We start from the raw sequence: 13,369 nt of genomic DNA on the forward strand, positions 1-13,369 counted from the left end.
AAATATGAGAAGGTTAATATTTCCTAAATCAAAATAAAAGTTTTTTAGTTATACAATTTTAGAAGACGTCATAAAATTTTTTATACTATTTGTTTAGCATCCCAAATTTTATAACAAAATAAATAATCACTATACAGAATACAATATATGGCTAATACTTGTATGCAAATGAAACAACTGATTTCAAATTTTTAATAAATAAATAAGAATTAAACCATTGCAGCACTAGTTTGTCTTCTTTTTTCAGTCCTTCGATTAAAATGGTGGAATGCCAAATAACTGGTTTTGATTAGTGTTACTAATCAAATTAACAGATTTAATAAAAGACACTATTCAGTGTGTGATTTGATATCTTGTCGTTTAAATCGATTTACTTGAAAGTTCATTAATTTATTTATTAATCATGATTAATAATTCACAAATTATTTTCAAATTAACAATTGTGATATTTTACTTGAGCTATACTAGTGGTAAATTATTCAAAAATGTTTTGATTGTTATATGAAATATTTTTAAATACTAATAACCAATTATTTAATTTTAGGTTGTGATAGCCACAAACAGATATACACAGAAATAGGTTGTAAACCGATTTATGATGAAAAATATACTGCAAATAAATGTCCCATTGCATATGATTGTGGTTAGTAACTTGTACAAAATAACTTAATAACCGTCAATATTTTTGAATACTAAAAATTCATACTAGTATAATTGTATAAGATTTTTTCATTATTTATCTAATTTTAGTAAAAATATTTTCAAATACTGTCTAAAAAAAATATCAATATCCAAATAATAATATGGTAATATTTAATATTTCGTCAATTATACTTAAACAAAAACCTATCTAAGTTTTTCTAGGTTTTCAAGATGATCAAAAAATACATTTGAATTATTAATGATTTGATACAAGAGGTGATTTAATTTTCATAACTATCAATAGAACTATGAATTTCACATAAAAATTTAAAAAAAAAATGTTCCAAAAAACTTCTTTTATCATTATTATTATTATTATCATTATTATTTAAAAATCTCATAAAGTATATTATTCATCTTATTTTGAGATACGTACTGTTACAGTATAAGTGATGAATTATTTATTTAAAGATATCCTCATTTGTATGTAATTAACACATCCACTATATAAATGTATACTCTACAAAATTGTGCTTTCAACAAATTATATTTGTGTAATTTTTAACTATTACTTGAAAACAATTATTCCATCTAATTAATTGTAGAGTCTGTTTTTTCAAGATCAATAAATAAGTGCTATTTTAACGGAAATGTATACGAACCTTCGGCGAAACTTTCTGAAAAGGATTCTGCGCTAAGTCCTTGTCTAGCATCATGTACTTGTAACAAAGTCGAGTACTATAAGTAATGTTATCCCCATTTTTCATTCTTAAAATTACAATACTTTTATTGTTTGTACGATATAGCCACTCAATTACACATTTTGTATGTGCCAACGTTGAATGTCCGTCATCCTTCAATATCATTGAGGATAACTGTTATTATCAATACGAAAAAGATTTGTGCTGCGAAGTAAACCAAATATGTCATGGCCGTAAGTGAAGTGTCCTTAAAATAATATAAAAACTAATACGATATATTGATAGTATCGTTTATAACTTCAGTGTTAACTGGATAACTAATTGTCAATTAAACTAATTTTATTCAACAAACCGTCAAAATAACACAAGTTTTTTCAAATGAAGACATTATCCTTAAAATTTAAAAACATTTCCTTTGTTTCTTGTGAATGGAAAGCCTCCAAAAATATTAACATTTTTGAAATCGTTAGTTTTCATAATTTATCAAACATTGTTTTACTTATAACTGTTATAACTTTTTGAAAAAATGAATGGATCAAAACGATGTTTTTATTACTTTAGATGTGTTCTTTTTTTAGCCATAATAAGTTCAGTATATATTCAATAGATCAAAGTTTAGATTTATTAAAACATCATAGTCCATCATCTCTACATGTAAATGCATATAGAAGTTGAAGGAAAAAATACGATTTTTTGTGTAATCATCTCATATTTAGACAATTATGAATTATTTTAGATTCGATGCAAAGCAGAGAAGGTTATAATTTTACTAAAATGTTTGTTTTGTGTCTGTTACCACTTATTCTCAGCTCTCACTGGACCGATTAAGATGAATAATACGTCAAAAGATCACAAATTGGTTTTAGTCGAATACATGACCCTCAAAAATTGAAAAAAATTCCCTCATTGTAACTATGTTTTTTAAATTTTTTGTATTAACCAAACACGATATAAATTTAAATAGACTAAAGAATTAATATTTGAATCCTATAAATAAATTAAAAAAAAATAATAATAATTAATAAATTTGTTTATATTTGTGTGTTTGTTAGCTTCGATGTGAAGCTGAGAAGGTATTGGTTTTATTATGATGTGTATTTTTTAGCTTCGATGCGAAGCTGAGAAGGTATTAATTTTACCATGATGTGTTTATTTTTTTTTTTTTTGTGTCTGTCACTACTTTTTCTCAGCTCTCACTGGACCGATTTCTTTTAACAATACGTCAAAAGATCACAAATTGTATCTAGTTGAAGACATTACCCTTAAAAATTTAAAAATTTTCCCTCGTTCCCCGCAAATGGGGGAAATATCCAAAAAAATTACAAATTTAAAAATCGACAAATTTTGTCATTTTTTTCACTTTTTTTTCTTAAAACTTCCATAACTTTTTCAAAAATCAACAAATCAACATAATTTTTTTTTAAACTAAAACCTTAGATATTTTCCTTTCATTTGATATAATTTTTTTGAAAATTTAACACTTAACCTGCTCATGGGGGGGGATTTAAAATTGCAACTTTTTTACAAAAACTAACTTTTTCAACTTAATTTTTGAAAATGTTCCGGAAATACTGCGTCCTTTAAACATATATCAAATTAAAGCTTATTTTATGTACTATAAAATGAAAAAAAAAAATTTGTCCCGACACTTTATCTTCTGCATGTAAACGGTTGCCGTAGTTAAAAAAACACTATTTTTGTGTTAAAATTTTCGATTTTCAATTTTTAATTTTCAACTTAAAAATGCTATAACTTTTCGAAAAATGCATGTATCAGCACAATTTTTTTTTTTCTAAATACATTATAAGTACATCTTCCATTTGACATACTTTTTATTAAAATTAGACAATTTCCCCTTATATAGGGGGGGTTCAAACTTTGAAACATTGTATAAAAAATAGAACTTTTTCAACTGAACTTTTGAAAATGTTCCGGAAATACTGCGTCCTTTAAACATATATCAAATTAAAGCTTTTTTTATGTACTATAAAATGAAAAAAAAAAATTTGTCCCGACACCTTATCTTCTATGTGCAAATGGCTGTCGAAATTATAAAAAAAATGTAATATTTGCGATAAAAATCACCTTTTATAACGATGTTTTTTGTACTTAAAACTGCCATAACTTTTTCAAATATTAACTAATCAAAATAATATTTCTTTATATTGAAACCTTAGGTAATTTTCTTTCATTTGATATCATTTTTTTTTGAAAATCTAACACTTATTCTGCTCACAGGGGGGATTTAAAATAGCAACTTTTTTACAAAAACTAACTTTTTCAACTTAATTTTTGAAAATGTTCCGGAAATACTGCGTCCTTTAAACATATATCAAATTAAAGCTTATTTTATGTACTACTAAATGAAAAAAAAAAATTTGTCCCGACGACCTATCTTCTATGCGCAAAAGGCTACCGTATTTAAAAATATGCTATTTTTTATTAAAATTCTAGGTTTTGTATTTTATTTTATTTTAAAATATTTTATTAGGGGAATAAACTGACTTTCATGAATATTATATAATTTCATTGACATAGAATAAAGTTCATAAGACATATGATATTATACTTATTAACATTTTTTACTTTTTTAAAGTCGAAAAAGTAATTTTTAAATTTGAGTTAGCTTAAATAGCCAATTTTATCATGCAACAAAAATCAACGAATAGTTGCCGAATGGGTAACACCTTGATCTTTAACGCCTAGGGTACGAGGTTCAAATCCGTTTGTGGCTTCTAAAATTTTGCATTTTTTTTTTGAGTTAGAATAGAATTTTCAAATCATTTGATATTTATCTCATTTAGATTCAATAATTTCAATAAATATAAAGGATCTTATCACTATAGTCTCCCCTCGTGAGAAGAAATTGATATTCATGTTAATATTATTTTACTATGTGGTTCTTTTTCTGGCTACGATTTATTTTGCCAACCCTCACTAGACCTACTTTTTTCAACGATACGTCAAATGATTCATTTAAGTTTATGATATTTAAGTTAATGATTAGTTTAAGTTATTACTCTTAAAAATCAAAAAAATATTCCTTATTCAAATAAAAAGTAGCTTAACTAGATTTGTCCATACAAACAATTAAAATCATTAATTTTTAATATTCTTAAATTATTTATTGTCGAATTAAATTTGATATGATAAAAGTATTCAACTACAAAAGTAAATAATTTTACTTTATAATTTATTAATTTTTTAACTCTATTTCTGTGTGCTACTACCAGTCTATAATATGCCAAATTTTTTAGTAATATTTTGCTATATAAATCATAAATTTAAAAAAAAAATGATTTTTAGTTTCACCTGAAGTTAACGATGGAGTTTTACAATTATAATTATATTTTTGATAATATGCTCAATTGAGTAAATCTTTTTAACTACTTTGGTTTGATTGGTTCATTTAATTAAAGTAAATTATTAAAATTAATTAAGTTCTGAATATTTCAATTGCAGAATTTTTTTAAACACCAAAAGTTATTAGGATATGATTACTATTCTTTCTATTTCAGTTATCTATTACGATAAAAATGTAAAAAAATCGAATTTTTCTGACAAATGTACTGTAATTAGTAATTATAAAATTTCCAGATTGCATATTAATCTTAAAAATTTCATTTTTTTCAATTTAATAATGTCAATTTCAAACTTGCAAGTTGAACTATAAGTTATGGTAACAAATTCATTTTTTAGCTTCGATGCGAAGCTGAGAAGGTATTTTTCATTAAAACTTTCACTTTAAAAGACAATAAAAAATAGGTTCAAAATGATTACCTTTAACATATTAAAAATCAAAATCAGTATTAATTTAATACAATTTTTTTTGTTCTTAATTATTTTTTTTTATATGTAAATACTTATTTTTTAATAATAAGTAATAATATTAAAACTTAGAAGTAATAGAAAAAGTTTAATTGCACATTTGAAAACATCACGAAAAGTTTATTTAGAAAAGTATATTTTTTTTCTGATGAAAGTTCCTTTTGTTTAGTGTATTTATTCATAAGTAACAAAATTTTTTTATTAAAAAGTATTGCATAAATTCCTTTAAATTTGTATACGCATTAAAAGTATATGAATATACAACTCCTTTTTATTTTTATAATATCTCCGTAAAAATTACAATATTATATTATTGAATACCACTTTCATACTCAATTTAATTACTGTAATTATTATGTATTCATATATTATAGTTATAAATCGGGGTAAAATTAAGGGAATAAGTGTTATTGTTGTTTTTGAAATAATCTACCAATTTCATTTTTTTCTATTTAATAATATTTATTTCAAACTTGCAAGTTGAGTTAAAAGTTATGGTAATAAATTCATTTTTTTTTTATTAAAACTTTCACTTTAAAGAACAAAAAGAAGTAGGTTCAAAATGATTACTTTTAACATATTAAAAATCAATAATAATTTGAAAATAATTAATTATAAAAATTATATAATATATAATTAAAATAATTACTAATCTGGATATAATTAAGGAAATAGGAGTTGATGTTGGGTTGGGTTGGTTACATTTTTAACTTTATAATGCTATAACTCATTGAAAAGTGTACGAATCAACACAATTTTTTTATGAGAAATAATATTTTTTAATAATCCCTTTTTCATTCGACATACTTTATCTTAATCAGGGTATTAATAAGAAACTAGCAGATAATGTAGCTTTTGTAATTATCCACCAATTTCTTAGAATTAAACACTATCTACTGATTTGCATCGAAGCGTTTCTTATGATAGTGATTTTAATCACTGTCAGATTAAATCTATACTGGACCCAACTATGCAACATCCCCACTATGCCGCGACCCCACTGTGCTGGGTTTTTTTTTTTGTGTCTGTTACCACTTTTTCTGAGCTCTCACCGAACCGATTTCTTTATAACTTTTTTTAAAAATGTATGGATCAATACAATTTTTAAATGAGAAATACTATTTCAATTTTCATTATACTCTTTCATTCGACATACTTTTTTTTAAATAGAATATTTTAAATTTTTTGAAAACATGTTACTGCATAAATATTTTCTAAAAAAATTATTTTTAGTTTCATCTGAATTTAACAATGGATTTTTACAATTATAATCAAATTTTATAATATGTTCAATTGAGTAGAATTTTTAACATCTTAACTTAACTTTTAACCTTCTTAACTTTCCACACCATCCTCTATTTTAACGTCTTTAATAATTCTTTTTCATTTTCTCTTTTCAATTACCACCACCGGAACCTCGATTTTCTTTCTATGTTATTTCAGTTTTTGTAATACTCTCTTCCACTACACCACAACTCCATTACTATCAGTCTATGTTGTGAAGTTACACTCTCGCTTAGTATAACTTTACAATCATTTACTTGTTGTACGCTTTCTATCTTCCACACAAGATAATCAATCTGTGATCTATTACCCCCACTTTTGTAATTATATAATATACTTCGAACTGCTTGTACTCTCTATGATTTTCTGTCCATCTCCGTTTCTCTACATGCAAATTTTTTTCATATCAATTAGATGATGAAGTTTTTTTAAAATTTTCTTATAATGATTACTTACAAGAATATTTTTAATTTTAATTAAATCTATATTGTATTTTGTGTAGCTAATGAGAAATCTAAAGCATATCAGTGTACTTATGATGGTAAGACGTATAATGAGGGACAACGCTTCTATGCTGATAATGATTGGATGGAATGTGTCTGTTCTCCAAAATTTGATGGTAAGTTTTTTATTCGTAGGTATAAAAAGTAAATTATATACAAATCTTGAAAGGTAACTTATGAAATCTTCTTTGATGTTGTCATTTAAATATTATATATTAAACCATTTATTTATTTTTATCTCAATATAAACATTCGTTTAGGTAAAATTGATAATCGTTTCTGTAGAAGAGTAAGATGTAATTACGAAATACTGTACATGGATAATATCAAAGCTAAAAATGCTCCTGTTTTCTTTGAAAATACAGATAGTTGTCCAATCGAATGGCTGAGCTGTAAGTTATTGTATTAAGAATATTGAACATTTTTTTCAATTAAAATATTTTGCAGCTTTATACGATACCGCTAAATTAGAAAATTGGAATACCAAAAATTCAAGTGGTTTAAAATGTAGTTATGGAGATACTGAGGTGGCATTAGGACAAAAAGTCACTTTTGACAGTCATTTAAACGACGATGCATACAAAACTACTTGTTCATGTCAAGTACCTCCCTTAGTTACTTGTATAAAAAGAAGAAAATAAGTCATCGCATTTGGCTAATATTAACTTATTAGATTATTAATATTATTTAAATATATTTTAAAATTTGTTAATACGACTACGTAAATTAAGATTTATTTACTTAATTTTTGTAATAACTTATGAGTTCTTATTCATATAAAACGAATACATGTTTATCTGTTCTTTTTGCATTGCTGCACCATTCAATCGATACTCTCCTCTCATTACCAATATTCATATCTCCATGAATCACCACATCCTGATTGCCAGGTATTCCTTGCATCACCTCATCCATCTCTCTCCAAAATAATTCCTTGTCTATTTCATCACATCCTACTTGTGGTGGACAGGTATTTATTACATTCAACAATTTTTCCTAATTCTATTACTTTATGGTGAAACGGCTACCGAATGCTATTTTTGTGTGAAAATTTTCGATTTTATAATTTACATTTTTTACTTTAAAGTGCTATAACTTTTTAAAAAATGTATGGATCAATACAATTTTTTCATGAGAAGTAGTATTTATATACATCTTTCATTGGATATACTTTTTTTTTAAATCAGACTATTTCCCTATATATGGGGGGGCTTCAAATATAAAAAATGCATATAGAAAGTAGAACTTTTTCAACTTAACTTTTGAAAATGTTCCGGAAGGTCTGACACTTTTATATATATCTTAAATTGAAGCTTATGTAATATACTTTAATTTGAAAAAAAAAAATTTGACCTCTGGACTTGTCTTCGTGGTGAAAGTTGACATCAAAGTTAATAAAAAATTACGATTTTTGTAAAATAATTTTTTTTTATATTTTTAACTTAATAATGCTCTAACTTTTTCAAAAATGAACATATCAATATAATTTTTTTTTATATAGATGTGTAATATCATAACCTATCGTTTGGTATATTTTTTTCATAAATTTAATCCTTAACCTGGCACAAGGGGGGATTTAAAATGACAACTTTTTCACAACAAATTTACTTTTTCAACATAACTTTTGAAAATGTTCCGGAAGGTCTGACACTTTTATATATATCTTAAATTAATGCTAATGTAATATACTTTAATATGAAAAAAAAAAAATTTGACCTCTGGACTTGTCTTCATGGCGAAAATGGCTACCGAATGCTTTTTTCGTGTGAAAATTCATGATTTTATTATTTATATTATATTTAACTTTATAATGCTATAACTTATTGAAAAGTTTATGGATCAACACAATTTTTTTATAAAAAATTATATTTTTTTATAATATCTTTTTCATTCGACATACTTTATCTTAATCAGGATATTTATAAGGAACTAGCAGATCATGTAGTTTTTGGAATAATACACCTATTTTTTAAAATTAAACACTATCTAAAGATTTGCATCGAAGCGTTTTATTTTGATAGTGATTTTAATCACTATCAGATATCATTATACTTGATCCAACTATGTCACGTCACCACTGTGCCGCGACCCCCTTGTGCTGGGTTTTTTTTCTTTATACTTCTCATGTTTAACAATTCGTAATTACAATCAAATTTTTTACAGAATTGGTCGTTTAATATACTTAAAATCATTGAAAATCGTAAATTGACTTTTTTAATTGTGTTAGTCAATTAAAATATTATCATTCAAGTTTGAATTGCATACACATTGTAACCAATTAGTATCTTCATAAAAACGTTGTCCAACTTGATAAACTCGTTTATCGTAAACACATTTATTTAGTAGCGTTTTCTTTAGCTATAATTATTCATAAAAACTTACTGTCGTAATTTTTTAATTTGACAAAAAGAGTTCTTATCATATTGTGAATATCATTTTTCTATGGTTAATTAAAATAGCAATGAATATTCTTTTATTGAACAAGAAAATTCAGCAACTGTTTTGCTAATGGTAATTATGATTTTATCTACATTAACCAAATATAATACAGCATATACTATACATAGTGTAGTGATAAAGAATTATCTTTTTAACTGTTTTACTTAAGGCTATGAACACAAAAATCGTTAAAAATTTTGCATAGGACACAAATATTCCATTTTAAACATAACTCTACATATACGTACTCTTAATTAATTTAAAGAACTACAATGATGAGGTCATTTTAATTATGAAATTTAAAGGGTTCAAACCCCATTTAAGAATTGTACCACCAGAAAAGCCAGATTATGTTATCCAACGGAAAAATTAAACATTTTTTTTTATTAATGTGATACACGAAAGAAAAATGATTTTTATATTATAAAATTCATATGTTCTATGCTACCTGTGGAACATACAACCAATGACCCTTAAGTATGATTCTGACCTTGATCATTTTAAATATCCAAAGAAAATACGCTATTATACTTTTTAAAACACAATCTCTACTCGTATAGATTAATAAATTTCAACCATCAATAAATATTATAAAAAAAACACTTTTCAGTTTCTGCCCGTATACAGAGTGATTTTGAACACGCTTATATTAGTTTCACATGTATGTTTGTTGTTTGTAGTTTGTAAGTTTGTAACTCCACGCGGCACGTGTTATTATGTCGCGTATCCCGTCGTGTATGACCTTGAGACTATACTGTCGTAACACATTCGCCCCACCCCGCTCACCTCTCGTAGACAACAATATTTTCCAACCCGTAGACGCGCGCGTGTCATCAGTTATATATATATATATATATAACAAATTTTTATTGTGATTGACACGGCCTCACGTCGTTTCATTATACACGATGCCCCACGACTCGTGCCACCTTTATCAGCCGTCACCGCGCGTTATACTCCGCGGTGCAAAGTCCAGCAAGTACCGCACGATGTCCCGCCCCTAATGATATCGTAGTCTTCTTCNGGGTGGTCGACGGACGACGCGGCCTCCCACATCCAGCATTTGCCGTCAGGGCCGAGAACGGACCGGGCTTCTGCGTTGCGGTGAGCCTGGACATCCTTTTTTTTTTTTTTTTCTCCGACCGGCGCAACTGTGGACCGCCCTGGAACTACCGTTAGGTATTACTTCAGGGCGGCCCACGCCGTCTTTAAAACTCACACCACCACGTTGTGAATCAGCCCGAAATTAATCAAGAGCTGATTCACAACGTGGCCCGTTGCACTGCGCTACAGTGTCGGCATGATCGGGCTCTACGGGGCTACGAAACGTCGGCACGAGCGCAGTGTCCCTAGCTCGGGGAATCGGGCGCGTCCTCAGGTTGCGGATAGAGGAACGGCCTGCAGATATGCAGGTTAGCCGCGAAATAAGCAGTCCATTAATTTGGACTGACGAATAAGCGGTCGCGGACAATGAGCTCCTCGTTCGCTCGTTAACCCTGTAGATATGCAGAGTAGCCGTGATATAAGCCACTTCTTAAAGTGGACGAATAAGCGGTAGCGATCGAGGGTAATTTCACAACGGGCGGGTGGGCCCGATAGCCTGGTAAGGCGACCACCTAGGTGAAGGTAACACCGAAAACAAATCTCCTGGCGGTAGGTAAAACGCAGGGAAGGACACCCGTAAAAACCAATCATGGAAGGAAACCAGTGTAAAAAAACCGTTACGGTTCCAGAAGGTTCGGATCCTTCAGGACCGGCTGGGAAGAGTGCTGTTGTAGGCTTGACCCGGTCGTCATCTAGCGACTACATCGAAACCGTGGGACTGGTGAGGCAGTGTACAGGGGGCGTTCGCGCCCAGGTAACTGTCGGAGGGTGTGCTAAGCAGGCACCCTCCAGTGACCTTCGGGTCACTGAGGTAAATGCTGGTGGTTTTACTATCACCGAGGAGATAGTGGACGATTGGGAAGGCGTGTGTGATCGCTTCCGCGACGATATGCCGCTGGCCCAATCGGAGTTTACTCGATGGGTTGACTGGCTCCATTGAATGGATGCTGTGGAGTTGACAACGGATTGTTTTCCGTGTGGCCAGTTCCGGACGGCTGAGGCGTTCCGGAGTTCAGTGTCCACTGTATTAGGGATGATGCAGAGGGACCTGGACGACGGGCGTCCGTTTGCTCCGGAAAGGGTCAATGAGTATGACCGTCTGGAGGGTATCGATGATCCCAGCCAGAGGGCTGAACTCATTGACGAGTGCATCTCCAGCCGCCGAGGGGAAGCCGCAGAGGAACGCCTCATAGACGTGGCTCGGCTCGTCTCTTCGGAGCTATTATTCCGCTGCAGTGATAGCCGGGTGCTAAGAAGCATGGGGCGTGGGCTTCGACAAGCCGTGGACTTCATGGACTACACGGAACGCCTTGATAGTGAGGCGCACAAGAATCAGAAATCGTCGTCTCCCGATGCTGCTGCGTTAGAAGACGAGGACGAGGCGATGAGGACGGGCGACCGACCAGGTGGTGGAAAGGCGGAGCCATCCCTTGGAGAAGGCACATCGACCCACCACCGGACAAACTCTCCGGTGCTAAGCCCATTGCCGGAGAATTCTCCCCCATTGCGTTATCCTGGTAAAAGGAGGGCGCCTCTGGGGGAAGAATACGAAAGTGACGACGAGGCCACGTTCGACGTCGTCCTCAACCATGTTGTTGCCCTGGCAAGACGGCGGAAGTTGAGGGGAGACTGATGAATGAGGTCCCAGGTACCCACCTGGAGTATCTCATCCAGCAGATATCCCTCGCATGCCAGGCCCTCACTGAGCTGAGGAGCTCTGTGCAGCCTTGTCGGAAGAGGTGGCATGACCCGGCGGATGAGGCGACTGCCACGTCGGCCATGGTCGAAAGGGTAGGCGAGCAAGTGTCAGTGCTGCAAGGAGTTATCGACAAACGCCGAGGAATGGGCGTGCACAAAGAAGTGCAAACGGCCACGAAGCGACTAGAGGAGATCCTGTATGAGGAAAAATGCAGGAGAGCGTCTCTGCGGCCCAGGATCCCTCAGGTAGCCCCATCGGAGATGGGGGATGATCCACGGGCGCCGGAAGGAGCGATTCCGAAAACGATTACGGAAAAGGCTACGCAAACCGACCACACGGTTAGCGTCGACGACCCGGACATGGAGCCCGTCAGCGTGCCAGCCACACCGTGTGTGGGTGCGCCACACATCGTTCCGCCAGCCACCGCTGAGGTGGTCAAACGGGTTAGAAAAAGGCGCAGGAAGAAGAGGTCGAAGAGCCGCAATGAGGAAGGGAAACCTGTTACGTTAGACTCAGCGTCTCTGCCGCGTCCTCCTCCCCAGACTGCGACAGCACCTGTGGCACCGCCGCCGGCTGCTTGGTCTGAGGTGGTTAGGCGGCGGAAGACGCCTAATGCGGTTGCGGACCCCCATCCGAACCCTGGGCTTCCTGCTGTTACGCGGCCCGTAATTAAGGCGAAGGCACCGAAAACGGAGGGCATTATTATTGGTCCTCTTAAAGAAGGCCAACATTATTCGGCCATCATAAAAAGGGTCATGGCGAATATTGACCTTCAGGCACTAGGCGTCGTGGTCTCTGGTACCCGCAGGACCAAGTCGGGAGCAGTGCTCCTGGAGGTTCGGGGTACAGGGGCCCAGGCTGACCTGCTAGCCGCCAAGGTCAGAGAGACCCTGGACGGCATGGACATCCGCGTGCATCGCCCAACGATGTCCGTGGCGTTCATGCTGTTAGACGTGGAGGAGTGGATAGTGGAAGAGGACGTCATAGGAGCGTTGACCACTATCCTCTCCAAAGATGGAGTGACGACACCCGTCGGATCGGTGTCAGTCCGACTACACGGGAGCGGCAAGGGCCGCTCGCGTGGTGCGAGGTTCCCATCAGGGCCTCGCAACCGTTGGTCGGACTGACACGACTCAGGGTGGGTTGGAGCACGTGCCGGATCCGGGTCC

The 13,369-nt window shown here is 32.6% G+C and overlaps 1 protein-coding gene across 1 annotated transcript; it reads left to right on the forward strand.

The window, feature by feature from the left end:
- Positions 1-319: 319 nt before the first annotated feature.
- Positions 320-7,767, forward strand: LOC126903119 (uncharacterized). Its single transcript, XM_050681121.1, has 7 exons — positions 320-470; positions 545-643; positions 1,248-1,386; positions 1,449-1,576; positions 6,958-7,074; positions 7,219-7,350; positions 7,406-7,767. Exons 1-7 carry the CDS (start codon positions 404-406, stop codon positions 7,597-7,599), a joined length of 876 nt encoding a protein of 291 aa, XP_050537078.1. The 5' UTR covers positions 320-403; the 3' UTR covers positions 7,600-7,767.
- The last annotated feature ends 5,602 nt before the right edge of the window (positions 7,768-13,369 follow it).

This window comes from Daktulosphaira vitifoliae, unplaced genomic scaffold, assembly GCF_025091365.1.
Source record: "Daktulosphaira vitifoliae isolate Bord-2020 unplaced genomic scaffold, ASM2509136v1 Scaffold_3, whole genome shotgun sequence".
Taxonomy (NCBI): Eukaryota; Metazoa; Arthropoda; class Insecta; order Hemiptera; family Phylloxeridae; genus Daktulosphaira; species Daktulosphaira vitifoliae.